The sequence below is a fragment of the Mya arenaria genome, chromosome 11 (genome assembly GCF_026914265.1).
Source record: "Mya arenaria isolate MELC-2E11 chromosome 11, ASM2691426v1".
Lineage (NCBI taxonomy): Eukaryota > Metazoa > Mollusca > Bivalvia > Myida > Myidae > Mya > Mya arenaria.
This window is the reverse complement of record NC_069132.1, coordinates 33548139-33571473: the sequence shown is the minus strand read 5'-3', so window position 1 is coordinate 33571473 and position 23335 is coordinate 33548139. Positions and strand designations below refer to the sequence as shown.

Sequence of the window (23335 nt, the reverse complement as noted above, 5' to 3'; positions counted from 1 at the left end):
TTAATACTTCACACAATTGTTCAGGACCATCACCCAATGAGGTTACATAACTCCATATCCTTAATACAAGTTATGGCCCCTGATTGACTTAGGTTAAATTTTTAGGCAAGTAAAAGTTAAGGGCAAGTTGGGATTTTAATAAAAAAAACTTCTATACCGTTCATTCAATGCACTTAATAAAATTCAAAATTATTATTTACGACCATCTTACAACAAGAAACATAACTTCATTTTAACCCTAAATACAAATTATGGCCCTTGAATTTTTTTTTATTTTCTATTTTTTAAATTTCTTCTGAAAGACATATTTGTATATTCTTAACCACATTTTCATAATGGGAAATCAAGTTATTTGAATGACATGCGTCATTGTTCGGGTGGGCTGGTAGGAGGGCAGCATGTATCAAATAATTTTAGTTAGGTTTGACATAAGGAGACCAAACTTGCTAATATTTCATCTTTATTGTATTCACTTTTAAGTCAAAGCGGCATAGTCGAGCGCGCTGTCTTACGACAGCTCTTGTTATGTAGCTTTTAGATGGTACGCTAGGATTGATAGTCTCAGGGGAAATGATTGAGTTGGGTTAAACCTTATTATTTTTAAGGTTTGAATAATACAACCTTTCCAAAATTAGCCTGAAATTGAATTGGGAACAATTTCAAAACCTGAAAACAATCTATAGCACACAGGCAATTTTAATCATATTTGGGGAGAGAAACCACTTACCATCACTTATTCCGTACAATTGAAGTGCTTGGATTTCTTCAGTTTGTATGATTTCCAGTAGAGCTACTGGGCCTTATTTCAATAACATATCTTAGTCGTTACAAACCATATGCTGCTTAAGAGTGTTCAGGTTCAACCGCAAAGTTACGGGCAGAATCTATGGGATAAATGTCCTTACGATACTTTCATTGAAACGCAGCTTATGCCAAAAACTTACACCTAGAAAGTTACAATCATAAGCCTTACGATCTTGATTGAAACAGGGCCCTGAAATATTGTGATCAATGCAAGTCCACGGTTGTTTTATACATCGATGCATTTGTTTTTCTCTTGTGCAATGCTCAGTATTTTCAATATGTATGTTTATGGCATATCATTTGACATATATTCCAGTTTGGATCTCAAACATTTTGTACAGTTTTAAAGGTCATCTATCCATTGTACTGATACATAATAAACATGCTTATATGTATGTTCCAGCTGTTTTGAGACTATAACAAGACATTTTACTGTAAGCAATCATTTAAGTAAGAACTACTATGTTAAGTATTACTTTGTGTTGATGCCTAGTTTTTCCCAGACAATGGATAAGAATAATGTTGATTATACTGTTTATGATTACTTTAATATGTACGGTAAATCATAACATAAGAATATTCTGTTTAGTTAATTTTGTTAAGTTTTGTTTTGTAAAATATCTAGACCATGTTTTATGTATTTACTATGATTTATTTTTGAATATTTTTTGTTGCCTGTGTAGCATCACACACTCATAGGGATCACTTTGTCCACTGTCGTCCAGTGTGGTCTGTCTTGGGTGTAACAACTATCAGTGTTCTGGATGTAAAACCGTCTTAGCTTGTTAGAAATTTGAAATAACTTGACACAAATGATACCACTCTAAGACAGTGTTTTATGTGCAAAACCATGGTCTATATTTGAAGTTGAACTGCAGAAAAATATTTGACTATGTTTATGTGAAAAACTACAGAAACAAGCTCAGTAGCAAAAAGTTTAAACATCAATACAATTCCTATGCTGCTTTGGGTCATTTTAAAATTACTTGACACAAATTTACCACATTATGATTACCTATTGCATTAAAAAATCAAGGTTAAAACCGCAAAAGTCAAGGTCACATTGGAAGGTTAAATGAGTTATCATTTTACGGACATACAATCATATGATTATGTTATACATTTTTTTGAAAAATATCTTTTTAAGCAAACAGCACAAAACTAGTTTGTACTTACCAGGAAACCATTGACTTACCCCAGTAATAGTAAAAATAGACCCAATACATGTAATGGGAATTTCAGGAAGCAGTTGGTCATATTCATGTTTCCTGGCTGTGCCAATCTGCTAATAACAAAGATTATGAAGCTAAGCTAAGGAAGTATCGTGTCAGAGGTAGAGATTCATGTCCATGTATGATGGAAAGTGTTGCTACATATTTATTTGCCAGTAATAGATTAGTCTGCTGATAATTTACTGCCATATTGTTCATTGTTTATTGTTTTCTTTATTTTTTTTGCACAAATTCGTTGTGATAGTGATATTTACAATCTGCATTAAAATTTTGAAGACTTTGAATTAGTTCTTATAGATTAATCTGAGGAATGACTTTACTTGCATATCACCTGTAGCTGTGTGCTATATCGCTTAACTGCTTGAAAAGTCAGAAGACAAGTGCACTAAAACCTGTTTTTAAATTGCAATAAAGTTCAAAACTGTAGTTGGCAGCAGCAATTCAATTGTTGCTGAATATTCATATTTATTATTGCTGCCTTGACAAACTACAGTCGAACCCCGCTGGCTCGAACTCCCAGGGTTCAGCCAAAATACTTTGAGCCTCGGAAAATTCGAGCCAAGTGGCAATGATTACCTTCAGTTGATAGAAATTGTTCCTTTATATCCAGTTTGAGCTAAAGAGAAATTAGAGTCAACAGGGTTGAACTGTAGTTTGATCTTGAACCATGAAACTTCAGTGGTAGGCTGCCCTTGACAGGTAGATGACCCTTATTGTTTTTGGGCGTCAACTGAGTCTAGGTCACAATCAACAGTATTAGGAAGATGATGCCTTTCCAATATTTCAAGAACTGTTTGCCATGAAATTTCATTGGAAGGTTGAACTTGACCAGTATCTGACCCTCATTTATTTAAAGTTTAAAGGCCCCAGTCATTCATTCCTGTACCACAAAACAGGCCATTTTATCATCACCATTTAATATCTATTAACTACATCAACGGTAGTGTTAACTTGAAGTTATCATTAAGCTGACATCAACAGTTGCATTAATATGAGCTTGAGGGGTGATTTTATGCGAAAAACCACCCCTGTAATGATAAACAGGCCATTTTCATCAACATTAACACTGATTAACAACATCAACAGCAGCATTAACATTAAGTTAACATGAATAACAGCATTAACCTTAGTTAACATTCAGCCAACTTCAACTGCAGCATTAACATAAACATTAGCAGCCCTTGAATGCAAAAAAAACGCACCTGTACTATTAACAAGCCATTTAGCGTCAGCATTAACAGCTGCGTTAACATCTAGTTAACATGAACGGCAGCATTAACATGAGCATAAGCAGTGATCAAATATAAACTAAAGCCCCTGTCCTGCAAAACACTCCAATTTCGTCACCATTTACATCCATTAACGATATCAAACAGCAGTATTTGAATTTAGCATAAACAGCAGCATTGACATTAAGCTAACTTGAACAGCAATATTAAAATCAACATTAACATCAATTAAAAGGGTTAGAAAAACCTCTGTACCATAAAAATCATCATTTTTAATGGAAATGAAATAACATGTGTAATTTGAAACACTTGAGAAAAATCCATTACTTGATCACCAGGATGAAAGAACAAATAGAGATGTAAACCACTGATTGTGCCTTGTTCTAACTGATGGATTTTAAACATTATCTTTTAAAAGAGCAGTGCTCTAGTGGAATGTATTACAAATGTCTCTTAGTCTAGTAAAATAGATGTGACAATGAATGTGCCTTTTTCGGTCCTACAACTCACTTAAACACTTTGGTCTAACAAAAACTTGATTGGTTTCCAGTAACCATTTACAAAATAAAATATATTGCATTCTTTGATAACAATGCAACTTTGATCTGAACATCTCAGTTGTCGTTGCGTAACTCACTGACCACTAAAGCACCAGTGTAAATGTAGTTCCTGCATAAATAACATTGACAAGTGGAAAAGACAAATACTTTGGTTTGACCATATTTGACCTAGTGACCTAGTTTTTTACTGAACATTTCCCATAATGGTGATCACACTCTCAACAGTTCAAAGAAACAAACATTCTGACCAAGTTACATGTACGTTAGAACATGTGTATCCTAGAGTATTGAGACACAAAAAGTTGACGCCAGATTGTGAATGATTAATTTCAATCATAATAGCTCACATTGAGCTAAAAATGAAAAGAGATAAAAAAAGAAACCCACAACAGCCTTGAACATAATCCATTTATATTAAATATAGTTAAGAAAACAATAGATGTATTCATTCAGACATTTCAATACTAATTAATTATGTACCTAACAGTTTTGTATGTATTTACAACATGCAAATATAATACTATATTATACCTCACATAAATTTGTCCCTTCTTTGTATATATAAACTGGATCGGTCCCTATATCACTGTATTTTGATGAAATCTATTTACATGACGTCAGCGGTCCATATTATATTTTTGGCCGGTCCGGACCTCGCCAAAAATGTAATACGGCCCGCTGACGTCATACAATTGGTCAGTGCGGCTTGCTATTTTCACAACGGCGAAAACTTTTCGCAAGTAAACATTATTAGAATTGTTCAATACAACACATTTAATTCGCTTAAAAAAATATTGAATTGTAATGAAAAGTGTTCGGTATAATATAAGAAATATAACACACCACTTCGGGCCATATGGCATTATAAGGACCAGTCAGTCAGCCCCCAAAGGTGAATTGACCTCGGCAGTTATATGTTGCCCTAGATTATAGTCCAGTCAGGTTGCTTGAATTACAATCGATAGAAGTATCCATTTCATGTAGAAATCAAAGATAGCAGCTGAAAAAGAATTTGTAACTGACTCTGCCCCTGATTAAAATACTTGGGACAACATCTGAATCATCGGTAAGAATTTAAGAAAAAAATCTATATAAGTTAAACCTTGATAAGGAATGTCTTTTTATAAAAAAAAACATAAACAAAAAATCATGCCAAAATACAATGCCCTAGCAGACTTGTTTTGGGTAATACAGTGAATCATAGCATTAATATGTACAATAATTTTAAATCAATTATAAAAAAATAAGTAATGTTTTAAATATTTAATACTTCATGCCCTGACAATACTTTTACGGTAAATCCCTTTAGGAACGATTATCACAAATTGTCCACATATTTTTAGCCACATGGGTACACAACATTATACATAAAACGTATTAACACAAGTTGTCCACACATTTTTAGCCACATGGGTACCCTACATTATACATGAAATGCATTAACACAAGTTGTCCACATATTTTTAGCCACATGGGTACACTCCATTATACATGAAATGCATTAACACAAGTTGTCCACATATTTTTAGCCACATGGGTACCCTACATTATACATGAAATGCATTAACACAAGTTGTCCACACATTTTCAGCCACAGGTGTAACACAAGTGTTCGCTGATCATTTACTCCACTTTTTTCTTCAATGTTGGATCCTGGTAACAAATAAGGGCCATTGATCCCTCATTTCTAGAAGCAGAGTATCTGAAATATGAAACAGAATGTTGCGAAATAATTACAAAACACAATGGTTAATTGTTCAGAACTTGTTAATGGCATCATTGTTAACTTTTAAATGTGAAATATTTGATGATGTGTTCATACAAGTATACATATATACATATTAATAGCTGGAACAGCTAAAACAGTTGTGTCAAATCTGTTTAGAAATACTGCAGACCACAAGTCAAATCGTGACAGAAATACTTCAGATCACAAGTCAAATCGTGACAGAAATACTGCAGATCACAAGTCAAATCTGTTTAGAAATACTGCAGACCACAAGTCAAGTCTTGAAAGAAATACTGCAGATAACAAGTCAAATCTGTTTAGAAATACTGCAGACCACAAGTCAAGTCTTGAAAGAAATACTGCAGATCACAAGTCAAATCTAGAAAGAAATACTGCAGATTACAAGTGTATCAATTAAAATTCAAGAGCAATAAAGATTTGAAAGTTGACAACATTGAACAATGTTGCTAACAAAATAGTTAACATTTAACAGAGTTCTGAACAATCAGACCAATGTATGCAATATAAAGGGATACTTTTTGGCATGACAGAACTATTGTAATTGATATCATACAAGGGAAAATTGAGTGCATTAGAATTCAGTTCGGACACAGATCCAATTTTTCTCAAGGAGAAAATTGGTGTGAGCTGGATCAAACTTGTGCTATAGAAAACTTAAAGCATCACTTAACTAAACTGGTCCTGTAAGCTAACAATTCAAGTAGCACAAATTAACAAACTAGTGAAGATGCTTTGGTTATTCTTGTCCATTCTGCATTTTAAACAAGTGCTCAAGTAAGCAAGCAAAAACCTTAATGGATGTCTTCAGTCTATCATAGCATAAATTGTTAGTTTGCCTGTGACAGAAAGAAAAAGTGTTCATCATCACAAAAATAAGTGTATTTGAGATTTTGTCTGCAAGCGATACTGATTTAGCATCCACATTTCATGCGAAAATGTATTATCTATGTTTCATTTGTCATAAATTATATAATTCACTGAAACTTTTCTCAAACAGCCAAGCTAACAAAACTAACAACAGAAATTAGCAGGCAAATATGGTTTTGCTATTTTTTTCTGCAATTTGTAGAATTTGATGAACTAATGTTTTTTTGTACTTTGAGTTCTGTCCATGCCCATTGGCTGAAATATGGATTGGCCCTGCCATGAATATGAACACATGACTTGAAGTTAATTTATATAGCAAAAGTGACATTTGAGTTAGAAGTGGCCATAATTTCAGTCACAACTACATGTAGATACGAGCAGATCTGAAGCAACAGAGTGAGATACAAGGAGATACTGGTGCCATACCCTAGCTTTTCTAACAGACCACTTAAATGCCCCTGGTGTAAAGCACCAAAACATGGCAGACAACACTTAGTGCCCAGGAATTTACCAGTAATAAGTATTCCATCTGATGCCTTGCCCCATGCAATGGATATATTGATAGCAAGACATAATGTCTTTGGTTTGACACAGTCCGGGATTGAACCTGGAACCGTCTGCACCCAAATTGGACACTCTGGCGTTTATTTATCAGGGCAGTCTGTTTCAGGAACAAACAGAACATGATTTTCATTTGGCCAATCCACCCGCATGGATGATAATTATGAGGGGAGACTACTTACTGCTGTCCCTGTCTGATGAGCATATTATCTCCCTTTCCCAGGGTGTAGTTCTTTCCTCCTGTGGTTACTTCACACTGTCCCTCCTGAAACAATATACCAGTATAATGAGCTATATGAGACTTATGATTAAAATGAATGTCCTCCTTTCACTCTTTCTTCCCCAAATTGTTGTACAAACATGTGAGCTCAGCAAGCTGATGCCATTACTCTTCCCCGGGGGTCCCCAAGTCAAGAAACAGGCACAATTCCACAAATTCAGCTATTAAAGCCAGAGTAATAGATAGTGCTTATAATTTGCGAATAATATTTCAATACTGATGCCACTTATTTTTCAAGCGAATATTTCAATTCATGAGTATTAGAATTTTTGCATGACACCAAGGGCAATGATGCACGATACACCAAACAACTTTATATTTATACGATATAATGAACTTCATTAGGCTTGTGATTAAAATAATGTGCTTCCTTCATCCAAGTGCACTGCCCATTACAGCATTACAACAGGGCTATTGAGATTCTGATCTATTTCCTTACTAAAAAATTGAAATGGCATATAATAAGACATAATTATACATACCAGCACCCAAATAAACGTCTCTGCAACATCACATTTCCCTTTGTTGTCTCCCTTCCCATACAAAAACACCTGCAAAACAAATAGTTTATATCATTCAAATCTTTTATAGCCAACCTTCATTTAAATGCATCAACTAATATCTTCAAATGGAATTTTATTTTTTTATTTTTTATTTTTTTTATCTTATCATTTATCTTTGTTCCTTTGGATTGTGGCTGTCTGACTGATTAGATCATAGGTTATAGCATTAGTCAAAGATAATGAGAGAACATTAATATATAGATATTATAAAAAAAACATCATATATAAATAATCATAAAAAATATAAGTAGTAAAAAAATCACCATCTCTGACTAATACTGCCACCTATGGACTACCGTGTCACATATCTAGCTCTATTGTTTTTCGAAGAAAAAAAGTGGAGGTATTGCCATAGCCTTGGTGTCACTGTGGTCGTCAAGTGTGCAACAAACTTTATCCTTGGCCTTTACTCAAAAACTGTTTTAGATATACAAATAAAACTTGATACATATTCTGCCAGAACCAATAGGAATGTGAAAAGGTTCTATCTTCTTCTATATGTTATGTCTTTTAGAACCTTTTCGCATTCACCCCTTGAAGTTTAATTTATAACACATGTACATCAAGGAACATAACTTGGGTTTTTATACTAGTTGAATTATGCCCCTTTTTCTACTGAAAAACAACAAGAACAGACAAGTGTTGGCATTCACTCTATAGCCTTCATGTTTTTCTAATGTTCATAATTTCACAAGTTATTTCTGTTTGTTTTTTCCAACCTTAAGACTAAGTATGAATTTGACATTCAGCACAATCTTGCATAGCAAATGTTGTAGGTGACCATATAGACTTTACCTGAAATTGGTGGGTATAGTCGTCTCTTTGAAAGAGCTTGACAAATCCCTTGGTATCAATCTCAGCCCTGTTTTTCTTGATGAAGTCATTAAGGTTGAATGGATCCTGAAGTGTCAGACTTGGGTTCAGCTTCACTGGGGGCTTCTCAGGGATTGTGCCTGGGAAAAAAACAGAAATATCACATGAAGATGCGCTCTCACAGAGTGTTATGGTCGTCATGACATTTTTTTCGTCCGATTTTGGCATGAATTGCTTCAATTCAGTCATATTATGTAATTCACAATAGAACAGATCTCACTTGTTTGGCAAACTGCTAAAATATTTCATTTTTCTTAAAGCGTTAGTGACACTTTTAGCCATAAAACATCAAATTTCTAATGTAAATAGGATAAACGATGATCTTTTGTCAGCAGTCACTGGTTTCCTTACATACCGTAAACCCAAAAATTGGCTCATTCCCAGGCAAAAAAAAAAAAAAAACATGTCAAAATGATTAATCTGTGAAAGTGCAGCTTTAAGATGATGAACATCCCTATATCAATGGTAAAGTAGAGTGGTTTGGAATTGATATTAATACAATATGCAAAAAGTTTAATATTTGTGAAGATGAGTGCAAAAAATCAGGTCAGCATAAAGTTTATTAATTCCATGTCATGTCAGTTTCATGTAAATGTCTGAAATCTGTAAGACAGCAATATTGCCTTCAAAGACAGTTAACAATGTATAAAATTGATGTTTTGAACAGTATCTGCAATGAAATCACTTGATCATTGATGTTTTCCACACAAATAGCCTTTGCTATATTACATTTTTTTAAGATGTTGCATTTAGTGCAGAAGACAGCTGCAGTGAAAAATCCATCGCTTATCTTTTCCTTTTTTTTCTGTCTTTCTAGTGGCATAACTGGATAATCATTTAGGCAATTCATGTGTACATTGTGTATTTTATGACAAGCTGTATATTAAGTTTCGTTTGAATATCATGAACAGATTTTGAGTAATGACCAAGGTTAAAAATTTTGCTTACTACTTATGTTGACACCAAGGCTATCACATAGCTCATTTCTTTTTCACAGACAAGCTAAAAATTTGAAGCACCAACCTGGTACAGGTTTTCCTGTTTTATGCTGTTCTGATGCAAAATATCTAAAACAAGAAAATATAACAGTACAAAATTATAAACAAAAGTGTATTATATATAAATCATATTTAAGTGCATATACAAATACAATACACCATCATGCCTTTGTATTAATATTCATTTCAGTTAAAGTATTTGTGTCTGACAAACAAACTACATGGTATAAAATTTCAATAGCCCCTTCTGTTCCCCTATTTTAGAGTGATTTTCTGAGTGAGTCGGCGTAAGATTTAGGGTAGGTGAGGTGTAATCAACAATTTGGTTAAGGTCTCACTGGTCAATTACACCTCAATCTCTAACCATTAACAAAACGAATACATTTTATTTTTACAAACTCATGAACAAACCTCTTAATAATTGGTCCGAGCTGGGAGCCAAGATCTTCACAGTGGAACCATTCCTCATACAGCGAGTCCAGTGTAGCTTTTCCATCGGCCTCAATGAAGTACCTGCAATAACATATGATATAAATTACTTCAATAAAGTTACTGGAGTAACAGAAAACAAATAACTTTACTAATAAGAGTACCTCAAGCAAACTCAGCATATAACTACATGTGTTTACATACTGTATATTAGTGGCAGAAATATCTGCTTTCACATACACATATCAGAACTTTTGTCATTTCTCATATGTGCAGAACTGTAAACTGACGCACACAAAGTAATAAATTAAGCCCATCCTTTATTAGGACACCAAGTTTGGTGATACATTAGCCAAATGTAGAGCAGTCACTGTAAATACAGTTTTTGCCAATTCAAGGGCCATTACTCTGGAGTGACTGAGGCGACATGGCTGGTTAATGAACCTGACCAAATTTGGTGATGATTGAGCAATTGATTCCAAATATTTTGATCAGACAATCCAATTATAAATGTAGGTATCTTATAATTAAAGGACAATGACTTTTGAGTAACTCAAGTGATATGGTTGGCTAACAAAAAAGCCAAAATATTATGCCTATACACAGTCTGGCAAAATTTGGCTATCATTGGACAAATGCTTTCCCAAGTTATTGATCGTACAAAACCAATTTATGGTCATTTCTGTCAATAATTTCGGGCAATAATTACTCAAGCGGTAGGGCTGGTTTACACATATGTTCAAGATATTATGCCCATTATACACATTTTTACCAAATTTGGTGATAATACGACATATGCTTCAAAAGTTATTGATTGGACAACATACTGGATGCCATCGCCCCCATACCGGAAGTGAAACTATAATAAATCTTGTTCTATGAATGGGGGTATAAAAATCCCATGGCTTCCTATGCAATCATGTACATTTTAATTAGGAAAATCTTACATTCACTGAATAATGTGATTAACACCAACCTGAGCCCGTCCTTCTCATCATCGGAGCGTTCCCTCTCAATAACAAGACCCACTGTGTCCGCCTGTCGCTGAGGGGAGTGCGCAATGCTCCCGGGCAGAAGAAAAATCTGTAGGGCACAATATGCAGGTAAATTATGATTTAATGATGCTGATTAATTCAGCTTGATAGTGATGACATCTGATTCCCTCTGGAGTCCATTTCTTGGGTAGAAAGCAGTTACTAGGTTATTTTATTTTTTGTGAGACCCAGATGATGTTCCATGGTTTGAACCCATGGCCTTTTTGTTGAGAGATTGAGTTGAACCACTAGACCACTTTTACAACAGTGGTATGAGGAAGGTGAGCGATTTAGGGCATATGTATATAGGACATATTATGTGCTATATATAATGCAAAAGTATAGCTATAAATTCTTAATCTATATCAATTATAAAACGACTCCTGATAATATGGTACTGATTTATTTTCAATATAATGTAAAATGTAACACCTGAAATTCAATACTTATGAATAATTATACTTTTACCTAATTAAAAGTAATTATCACTTTTTCCGTACGGATTTTACAGTACTACATTTGTTTATGAAATGTAGTTAATTAGTTTATTTATGTCGCATCTGTGTATGTTTGCTTCGATACCCTCATGTGATTATTTAACTATAGCAATCATTTGCTGTTGTGATATTTTGATCGATTATGCAATAAAGGTAATTGTTGTTGTTGTTGTTTATACTCTACAAACCCATAAAATCATATTTCATATATCCTGACAAATAAATCAGAAAGTTCTAGAAATGCATAATCATTGATATAACAAGCAATTGTGCTTAATCCTCGTACCTTCTGAAACTGTTACAGGTGTATGTGTATATGTTAGTACACCTTTTAATAACAGTTTCAAGAGATTTGGGTGTCTATGTGTATATAAAATATGATTTTAAGTTTTTCCAAGTCTTTTACTATCTTGGCTGTTACCAATTTGTAATACAGACAGTACCAATGTACACAAAAGTCAATCATTCTTTATTGTGTTATTCTTTTGAATAGAAATTCATTAGATTATAATGGTGTACAGCTTTTAAGTACACTAGCCAAAATCTATAACTATTATTAATATTAAACATTAGTTTATCAAAATAACCACTTTAAGTGCAAAAATAATACAAAAAAGACATCATACCTTGCCAATTTCGGCAAAAAATACAATACAAAAGTTTTACTTTCATCTCATTTAATAGTTTGAAAAATTGTGACATCACCTCTCCCTCCTTTATGACAACGTCCTTGTGTTTTCCACACTCCACGACCTTGAGGCACATGTCGCCCTTAACCATGTAGAACAGCTAAACATGGATAAAATAAAACATAGGGTAACCTAGGTTTGTTTCTTCTTTGTTTTTAGTCTGATTAACACTAAACATGTTTACTATGACCAGATATATCTTGAACTCATTCATATGTTTCCCCAAAGAGGAAGGGGGCTTAAGACAGCAAAGCCTTCCCCATTTGCAGTTTTGACAGGTAAGGTGTCACTCTTACACCCTTATGGGTGTATAGTATATAAAACAAATTCCTGTAGTGAAATAGCTTGCATTGTAATTAGACCTTAACCAATATCAATCTTTTAAAATGTCTGGTTACCCTATCCACAGAAAACAGTAATGGCTGACACAGTACTACTGAATCATTGTAAGTTTGGTTCCAAATTACACAAGTTTCACCCAAGTCCTTCCCCTATTCAATGTGGTAATCCTTTTGCTGGTTGTGGTCTCAAATGTAAAAGATGTTTTGTAAAAAAAAATCAAAGAAGTTAATTCTTGAGTGTGCATTACCACAATAATATCATTCTTATTCTATATTTTACAGCTATCCTATTTCCTTCCATCTACTCCCCATTTTCAATGTAATTATCCTTCCAAATGTTGGGGCCTCCAATGTAAAATTTGTTTTATATAAGTGGATACACATCAGTTACTTCAAGTGCTTATTAACATGATATTATAATTTTTGATTCCATATTTCTGATCTATGCGGTTTCCACCCACCTCTTCCCCCTCCTCAATGTGGTAGTCCTTCCGCTGGTTAGGGCCTCCCACGTAGAACGACTTCATCTGCCCATCCTGGTGCCTGAAGTGAGTGAAGGACTGATTTTAGGGGTGTTCATGCTATCGTGCATCCCCTGGTCAAACTTACAGGTTCCATGAAGCAGACTAGCACATTTTGACCCAAGAGCCATGACTTAAGCAAATTAGGTTATGGATTACTATCCAATTGACCTTACATAAGCGACATAGGCTCCCAAAGGAACCCTAAATTACAGCTTAGGTAAAATCAAATTGAAGCTAAAACAAAAACTGTCACAGTATGTGATGAATGTCCCTCAATGTGACGTTCATCTATGAACAAGGTCAGTACATGAAAAAAAGTTAAAGCACGGACATGAACTCCTACACTCATGCACAGGTGTTGCACACAACACATGGTCTTGGTATGTCAAACACATGTGTCAAGTAATTTTAAAATCTGTCCATACAAGAGAAAGTTACAGCCAGGACATGAGAAGTTGAGCCGGACACATGGACGGACAGATGGTTGGATGGACTGTGTAGTTTTAATATGCCCACCTCCGAAGGCAAAAAAACTGTTAAACAGTAAAAATAAATTATATGATTTTTAATTCATGAACTACTTTCATTTTTTAGGTTTATAGTCATAAAAAATTATTTGGACAATTGAATGAAATCTACATGGACCAAAATGACAGCTGATTTGTCATTGACATTGGATGCCTTTGAGGCAGTTTTAAGATTATGACCAATCAAAGTCTGAGGATAGTAGGTAAAGTTTTAAATCATGTTCAGATGGTTACTGATATTTGCAGATAAAATGTATCCTCTTACCATAAGTAAATATTACAAAACTTTAAAGATGAATATGAGTTATGACCATGACCTTTGACCTCAAAATACATAGGGATCATCAAATGGTCACCCCCAACCTAAATGTCAAGTTTGAGGGCCATTGGTGAAGGCATTATCAAGTTATTTCACAGACAAGCATTTTGCATTCAAGGTCACGGTGACCTTGACCTTTGACCCGATGACACCTAAAATCAAAAGGGGTTATCTACAGGTCAGGCCAAACCCAAAATGTAAATTTGAGGGCTATGTGTTCAGGCATTGTAGAGTTATCACTCGAACAACATTTTTGCATTCAAGGTCACTGTGAAGTTTTATGACCATATAGGTCTATGCATTGCTGAGTTATCACTCAGACAAGCTTTAAAATCCTTTTACCATTAAAGGTCACTGTGACCTTAAACTTCATTCATGTGAAGTTTTATGACCATAGGTCGAGGAATTGTTGAGTTTGCCTTCAATGTCACTGTGACCTTGACCTTTGGCATGATGACCCTCAAAATCAAAAGGGTCATCTACTGGTCAGGCCCAACCTCCAAGTTAACATTAAAAGATGATAACAGTATTTACTCACATCATTTTGTTGCACACTGGAGGAAGAAAGAATTTCTTGTTTTCTTCTATCCATCTGTCTGTGTTGTTTATTACAGGGTCTGTGCTAGCTGCCATCTTTACACAAGTGATTTCCAACTGAAATTAGAATATAACCTACTTTTCCATCCACTGAATTCCCTTCACAGCTTTCAAAAAGTAGCAGATTTAGTCATGAAGAAACAATCATAGTTATAATTGTAATCATAATTTGAAAATCTGCCTTCTGCAAACATATTCTTAATTAGAATATATTGTGTAATATTTGACCAACCAATTAAGATTAGGTGACTGTGTTCCTGCTTCTTGATTAGTAAGATATTCCTTTTTTACCACAGTATATGAAGTCGACTCAGTTTTTGTCACAGTCCCTAAATGTCAGTCAGAATATGTAGTCCATTTTTAGAGCAACTGTAAAGATCTTGATCCACAATGGATCAAAACAATTCATAAATAAAACAATAATAATGCTGACAGTTATAGAACAGAACAGAAATAGTTAGCATACATATGCTACAATCTTGTTTAGATATTTGTTTACAAAACAAGACAGTATGATTAATTGTTTAAAGTTTTTTATTATGAGAAAGAACATACTTATAATCAATCTTTTTCCAAATATCAGTGTTTATTAAACTGACTAGAGAGACATAGCTGTTGTTTTGTCTTCTATCTCTTCTGTTAATTCATGAAACACACTACAGGGTTCAAGAATAAAAGGTTAAACTGAGTTCATACTGACTTAAGATACATAGATAAGATGTTTAAACCTTGACTAAATTTCAATTCATTGTAGAGGTTAGATGAAGAACAGATTGATAGCATTACTGGCATTATTTTAACCCATATACAGTAGACTTGCTTTATTATTCATTTAAATAATGCCTGAGTCTATGGTCTTTAATGTAATAATGTTTGAATACATTTTAAACCCATTTTTGTAAAAAAACAATGCAATGTTTTATAATAACTAGTACTCAACTAGTTTTTTCTATAAAACTTTATATGCATTTTTTAAAAGCAGCAAGTGGTTTGTTTACCATATATTGGGCTGATTTTTAAGAACTTTGTTAAAGTTAACAAAATCATTGTTAAATGAATGGCTCAATCAGCAAAAAAGTAATGTAAAAATATGTTGCTAAATTTGTCCCCTGTGCACCAAAAAAAGTGTGACATTTTACATGAAGACCTTTATTCAAACGTGTTTTATTTTTTGAAACTAAATGATATAGTATATTTTTATTGTTTTTTATGTAACTTAACCCTTACTCATTTTAAAAAACATACTTCGAATAAAAAAATATGTATTATCTTAACCAAATTTTAATGTCATATGATGGACCCCCATTCATTTAAAAAAGAAGATAGATATTTAATTCACATTGAGAACACTACCATTCCATTTAAGCACTATTTTTATTAAATTACTATGTTATTTTAATAACTTTAACCTGCCAGCTTTATATAAATAACATAGTTTTATTATTTCATACATTATTTTGTCCGTAACTCAGATGCATGACTTATTACCCCAAAATGTCCCCTGTGCACCTTTTCGGTTGTTAGTTGTCAGATTTCTATAATTTCTTCAATAAAATGATAATCTGCTGTATTTCCCAGAAAAGAAAAGTACAAAAGATGCAAAAACAGTTTTCAGCCTCTCACATACAGGAGATTTGAAGCATCTGCATGGTTTAAAACAATGTCCCCTGTGCACCCTGTTTTAGCAGATTCAATAAAATGTCATAAACTAACAAATATGGTGCTATTTCCACATTCTGAGAAATGTGTATGTTATATTCAGGCATCACTTGATAGTTTAGCAACTTGATGATAAGTGTGTTATAAATACTTTTTTTATTATTTAATTATAAAGCCATTAAATGTTTACTTTTAAAGGTTTATCAAATCAATTTACATACAGTTTCAGTATTGAGGCACATAAGATAACATATTTTGTTTAAATATTCTATTTTGATTTTATCATGACAATTAAACATCAAATCAAATTGAGATTATTCATGTTATGCTTTTATATGTGCAAGGTATTATATGCTTCAATTCAGTGCACAGGGGACAATTTTTTTCATATGGATAGCAAATATACCAGATTATAATTCTGTACAGGAAATAAGTACCCTAGTGGAAAAGCTTGAAGTTAAGCTTCCTTTTCCAAAGAGATCACATAGAAAATATGAAAACAAATGAAGAAAAGACTGTTGAAAACATTAACACAATAAAGTCTAGGAAGCGCAGAGAATGATTTAGGAAAGATCAAAATTTGCAGAAAATGTATGACAGAGATCGAGATACTGAGAAAAAGCAGAATTTGCCAGGTATTGCTCAAACGCTAAGAAAGAGGACAAATAGATCCTATATATGATTTACAAATAAAAGAAAAGGAGAAACTAAAGAAGCAGGGGCAGAGAAGAAATAAAATGAAGCGAAATGAGGAAACAATAAAAGTCCAGAAAATGACAGACAGAATAAAAGGAGAAAGGTTAAAATGAGAAGGTATGAATACACACAGTTGAAGCAGCATCAGTTCAGAAAAAGCACAACATGCAAAACAACCCCTTCGGAGGGATTCCATGGCATGGGCCTCCACAATTAACCATCTGGTACAGAATGCCACACCAAAGTGAAGGTCTTAAAATAAGTCATGTTGTAGAAAATTACACAATTGGTGATGTCTGTCAGTCATAGTCATAAGAAAAGTAGGCAAACCAACTAAATCAGGAAAAAAATAAAAAGGCAGCTAGTATACACAAGCAATGCTAAGAATATGTGGAGTTGCAAGAAAAGTCTTTGACAATTTGAGTGCCTAAAAATGGACCAAAGTCAAACCATGTCAAAGCCAGGTGAATTTAAATCCTTGTGGAAACCAAAAGTTGAGAATTTTCTTGAATTTAATTCTTGAATAACGCCTAATAAAAAAGATACTATTCTTTTGAGTAGGATGCCAAAGGCAAAGAGGCATCTTTTAAATTTAGACATGTGAATTAAATTTAGACATGTTCACATAAGTGTTTAATGGTAACAGGTGCATTGAGACCAAAATCTTTATTCCACTCTGTGGACATATTTTATTCCATTGTTTAGAAATTAAGTTTTGTAGGCTCTAATATAATCTTTCAAACATTTACAGTATTGTTTCAAGCTTTACTGAAAGTACAGTTCACCTTATTGTAAAAATGTTTACCAGGAATAGTTAAGTTACAAAAATAATTAATGAATTAAAAAATATTACTTGCATTATGATTTGTCCCCTGTGCACCCTTTCCATTATTTAACAAAGTATTAAACATGTATGAATTCTAGTACTTTATATTACCATTGATGATATTTTCTTATTTTTAGACTCAATATGAAGTAATAAATGTTATATATGTAATTGTTTGCTGTAAGTTGTTGTCTTAGCCACTATTTTCCATTTGCATCATTACATGCTGTTGAATTTTGAGGAAATTGTTGTGAAAAATGTGATACTGAAGAAATTTTGAGGAATACACTCTATCATATACACAGAAATGTCTTAAGTTGATCACAAATCATTATTTTAGTAACATGAAAGTGAATAATAATGCATATTATATTGGCCTTCAAAATGTGTCCCCTGTGCACTGAAAAAAGTTCAATTTTGAAATGAAAAAATTGGCAATTGTAAGTTACAATACATTCTTGAAATTTGGTATGTGGTCTATAAAGATGCATAAGGTGAGGTTAATGTAGATTTTTCCCTTATTTGATTCTTGTTTTAATTACAGCAAAAACTTTGTGAGGTAACAATTTATTTTTATTTTCAAATTTAGGCAAAATGTGTTGATTTTTTTATTTTACTTAAACAACTGAGTTATTATGCACATGACTACACACAGGTACCAATTACTGATTATATAATTCAGAAAATGCATATGATTTATGCAAGGTTCTTGTCATAAGACACTTTTATAAATCAACCATATTGTAAAAAATGTTCGCAATATTTGGATTTAAGGTCAAAATATTTTTTTATTTGTATTTCCTGATACTTTCCCAAAGTTGTTTCTGTGTAATCTGAAGTATTTACTTTCATGTAAAATAGGTGACAATCATGAAAACTGGGTTTGAATTTTCAACCCCTATGCCACACTTTTGCCTCATTATTTTGAAAACCACCCATTTATGGAAAATATTAATTACTGATAACAAGATTGTAACCATGTATTTATAGCAGAAAGCGCAAACAATTAAATGATTGGTGAATGCTAAAAGATTTACTGTGGTCTACTATCGTCTCATAAGGTAGAAATACCGTGATTTATGCTCATTCCTTTCAAATTAAACTCGGTATCCTTCATCAGAACCATTGTTTTCAACATTTTTCATCCTTTTTGGAATGTTAAACAATATTAATTGTGGTAAATCTTATTTGGGAGTAAGAGTGCATCTTTAATAACTTGGAAATAAACCACCTTTGATTGAAATGAGGGTACACCTTGAATACAACATAAAACACAACATTTTGCTTATACATTAAACAAGAGCTGTCACAGAGACAGCGCGCTCAACTATTCCGCCGCTTTTCGGTGTATGGCAGGGTTCGAATTTAGACTCGCATACTCGCAAAATGCGAGCGACATTTGCAAATTGCGAGTAACTTTTATTCAAGCTCGCAAAATTCTGCGAGTGGCTTTTTCTAGACCACAAAATGTTAAAAGGAAAGTAGATTAAACATGAACTAACTCCGCTACGTAGTCGAGTGTAAACAGCCTACCAGTATAAAGAAGACAGTACGGAGTCACGCTCTAGTAAGTTTTCAAAAATAGAACAAATACGGAAAAGGCCGAGTTTTATCTCGAATCTTTCCATGATGCTCCTAGGCGTGCATAAAACAAAGTGAATTCAAATGACGTAATCACCTAGCTCGACCATTGGCTAAATTTAGCGCTTTCGCGCACTATATGTAAATCCCATCAACCTTTGAACATATTTCCGCCCAACTGTCAAAATGAATAGACTTCGTTGATCGATATATTTCATGGTCCAAGCATCACGCTACATTTACTGTTGCTTTTATTTATTTTGAATTTATAATGTTATTGTTTTTAATACTATAGGCTTAATGAAATCTGTAGCGTGCTTGTTGAATGGGTTTTAAATTACCCGATGGCGAGGGTAAACAATGTCAAATTATTGGACAGCTCTGTTATCAAAAAGCTGCCAGCATCTGATGAGTCTTTCCGTACCCCCCAAAAAGAATAAGCCATCAACAAGTTCTAGTTGTCGAGTCACTCAAGATTGATACTTTTTAATATTCATAAAATTATAAGGGAATAAAGCAAATAATATAATTGCAAGTTGATTTTTCATTTTGCGAGTTGCCTCAAAATGCACTCGCAAAATTTTGCGAGTGCTCCTCAAAGTTAAATTCGAACCCTGCATGGATTGAAATGTTTTGGCGAAACATGCATGGATCACTGTTAGATTAGATTCCAATGCAATACATGATATGCTGAGATATTTAGTAATACATAAATTGAATTGGAAAATATTTGGGGTGGTACGCAAACTTTAATGTAAATTCTAAGTCAGAAAGGGGCATAATTCTGTCAAAATGCTCAATACAGTGACCTCCTCCTGTGTACAGGATGGGGGCATGATGGTGAACAAGCGTGCAAAGTTTCAAAGCCACATGTCAATGGACTTTGAAAATATTTGAGGTGCTACGCAAACTTTAACGTAAATTCTAAGTCGAAAAAGGGCCATAATTTTGTCAAAATGCTTGATAGAGTTACTTCCTCCTGTGTATAGGCTGGGTGCATGATGGTGAACAAGCGTGGGAAGTTTCAAAGCCATATGTCGATGGAAATTGAAAATATTTGAGGTGGTACGCAAACTTTAATGTAAATTCTAAGTCAAAAAAGGGGCATAATTTTGTCAAAATGCTTGATAGAGTTACCTCCTCCTGTGTACAGGTTGGGGGAATGATGGTGAACAAGTGTGCAAAGTTTCAAAGCCATATGTCAATGGACTTTGAAAATATTTGCGGTGGTACACAAACTTTAACGTAAATTCTAAGTCGAAAAAGGGCCATAATTTTGTCAAAATGCTTGATAGAGAACTTTACTTCCTCCTGTGTACAGGCTGGGTGCATGATGGTGAACAAGCGTGGGAAGTTTTAAAGCCATATGTCAATGGAAATTGAAAATATTTGAGGTGGTACGCAAACTTTAATGTAAATTCTAAGTTGAAAAAGGGGCATAATTTTGTCAAAATGCTTGAAAGAGTTACCTCCTCCTGTGTACAGGTTGGGGGCATGATGGTGAACAAGTGTGCAAAGTTTTAAAGCCATATGTCAATGGACTTTGAAAATATTTGAGGTGGTACGCAAACTTTAACATAAGTGGTTACGCAGACGCCGACGCTCGGGTGACTAGGATAGCTCTCCTTATTCTTCAAATGTTCTAGCTAAAAAGGTTACACACAGGCGCGTGGCTGCCTATATGCGAGAACTCGGCTGAATCCACATGATTCTAATAAAAAATCTAAAAAATCAGCCTAAGTTGCAGTACGCGTACTTGACTACATGATCCTAAAAGTGTCTATTTTCCAGTACTAAATAAAACTCCTCAGAATGCCTAGAATGCACCAGATTGAACCATGGTTTTCAAAATTTTCTGAGGGTGCATGCCCCGGACCCCCCTAGCACAATTATGAATCCACATGAATAGAGGACTAGCTACGCCCGACACACGATGATGCTGAATTGCCAAAATATTTCATTTCGTGATCATATTAACACTTTCCTACTATTGTCCTCTATTTAAAACTATTTAAATCTAATTGAGAAATTGGCTGTTATCTGATTTGAAAGTCCATATAAGTCAAACCAATGATAAAATCAAAGTTTTATGCATTTTTCTTAAACCGTTAGTAACACTTTTAGCCATAAAACATTAATTTTAAACGGAAATATGAAATTCTGCAATCTGATCTTTTGTCAGCAGTCTAACATCACTGGTTTCCAGATATTAAGGCAAACACTGCCTCATTCCAAGACAAAACAAAGTTGTCAAAATGGTAAATCTGAGAGAGTGCAGCGTAAAGCAAACTGAGAACTTTGTCTATTCATTATAACCCATCAATACCGTTAAGTTGTGAACATGAAGTGATTTATCTCATTATCAAACTTGATCGAGATGTTATGTCTACAAACACTTTCACCAAGTTTCATCCTGATTAAATAATAAAACTTAAGTTGATGTCTGTGCAAGGTTGTTTTTTTTTACTAACCCAATATTTTTAATGTGAAAGTTGTACAAGGTTGTGCTGATGCCACAACAAAAGCAAAAAAGTTATACCTATATGTCTCCTGAGCACTCCTGATATAACTCTCTTTTTTTCACCTTCCATTCAAAAAGTATGATCACAATTTGACTTTAAAATATTTCTTTGATTTGAAAACAACTATTCAGAAAAGCATTAAATTTTCTTTTTATTCAAGATGATTTTTTGGTTTAGGTAAGTAACGTTTTTTCGATGATGTGAAAACTACATACTATTACTACTAATATTACTTGCCAAACATGACAAGCTCCGAAAAGTGGTTAGGTTGCAAGCTTCTTAGACTCTTTCTCAATTACAATACTCTGAGGGAGTCTGTTAAGATTTTCAAATTGCCCCAATAGTGGTAGAGCATCCACTATTTTGAGGGGTCACAAATAACAAAAGTTGCAACACCATATCAAAGACATTAAAAATGATACCAGTAGCTTTTCAGGGTATTATTGGGAAATTTGGAGTTCTCACTACTGTTTAAAACCTAAGTGGCCATATCTAAAGTGGGGTCGGTGGAATTACCGAAAATCCGAAAATCCCCGTAAATACCGAAAATCCCTTCCATTCTCTGAGGTATATAGCGTTTTCTTTAATACGCCCGCATTTACTACTTTATTGTGTTCGAATGTTGTATGCCGTAATTGTTGGAGGTTGGAGAGGGGTGGGGAAGCCTGGGGAGGGTGGGGGTGGGGGTCGTGGTGACTAAAACCCGGGACCCCCTTTCATTTTACATCGAGTGTGCGAGGTGGTTTGTACGCCGGGAGTAATTACTTATTATTAGTGTCATCGCTTGTATGCCATAGTTGGTTGTAGAGAGGGGAAGGGGAGTCGGTGGAGGGGTGTTGGGGTGACTTAAACGTAATCAAAACCAACGAAGTATGATAACAAGATTTATTCATTCAGTTTCGTTTATGAAAATTGTACTGTATTGGATGACACCGCACAGCAAGACACTTAAATGTGTGATCTGATAAGACAGCAGACGGTAATAAAGATACACAGAAGTTGTGTACTTTACATGGGCTGGAGTTATTTTGTTATCGTAGATATTGATATTTAATGTTTTAACTTCAAACTAGTAATTCAATTGATATGACATTATATTTTTTTTTATTGATTTTCTGATTTTTAATATGTCGTACATTGATTGTTTAATAGCTTTTGTATTGATATTGCTTGTAATTAGTTGCCAGTTTATATTCTTGAAAGCGCCTTTGAACGTGTATATAGAAATGGTGCTGTATAAGTTAATCGATAAATAATAATTAATTGTGTATTGTGAACAAGTTGTGTGTCGAGAAAGGTGAATAACTGGTATCAAGCGGGAGTTGATTATACAATTGTCCTTATGTGTATTTTAACGAATTGTATGTGTCTCAACTG

The 23335-nt window shown here is 33.8% G+C and overlaps 1 protein-coding gene across 9 annotated transcripts; it reads right to left on the bottom strand.

The window, feature by feature from the left end:
• Window positions 1–5073: 5073 nt before the first annotated feature.
• LOC128209359 (3-hydroxyanthranilate 3,4-dioxygenase-like) lies at window positions 5074–22464 on the bottom strand. 9 transcript variants are annotated; one of them, XM_052913373.1, is made up of 12 exons: window positions 21976–22167; window positions 14966–15003; window positions 14616–14731; window positions 13169–13250; window positions 12383–12466; window positions 11123–11229; window positions 10129–10230; window positions 9743–9786; window positions 8642–8799; window positions 7766–7834; window positions 7186–7268; window positions 5074–5527 (listed from the first exon to the last, which is right to left on the bottom strand). In XM_052913373.1, exons 1-12 carry the CDS (start codon window positions 22025–22027, stop codon window positions 5449–5451), a joined length of 1014 nt encoding a protein of 337 aa, XP_052769333.1. In that variant the 5' UTR covers window positions 22028–22167; the 3' UTR covers window positions 5074–5448. The 9 variants fall into 9 exon arrangements, with proteins under 9 accessions (XP_052769333.1, XP_052769335.1, XP_052769334.1 ...); XM_052913375.1 differs by lacking the exons at window positions 14966–15003; window positions 21976–22167 and adding an exon at window positions 22381–22464; XM_052913374.1 differs by lacking the exons at window positions 14966–15003; window positions 21976–22167 and adding an exon at window positions 22174–22458.
• Window positions 22465–23335: the final 871 nt, after the last annotated feature.

What these genes read in the sequence shown, in the direction of transcription:
- LOC128209359 (XM_052913373.1), bottom strand. Translation starts at nt 22,027, where the DNA reads ATGGAAGGTGAAAAAAAGAGAGTTATATCAGGAGTGCTCAGGAGACAT. An exon ending in TTGTCATAAAGGAGGGAGAG is followed by an intron (nt 11,230 to 12,382) that starts GTGATGTCACAA and finishes TGTGCCCTACAG; the next exon opens with ATTTTTCTTCTGCCCGGGAG. An exon ending in CTCGGACCAATTATTAAGAG is followed by an intron (nt 9,787 to 10,128) that starts GTTTGTTCATGA and finishes TTCTTGTTTTAG; the next exon opens with ATATTTTGCATCAGAACAGC.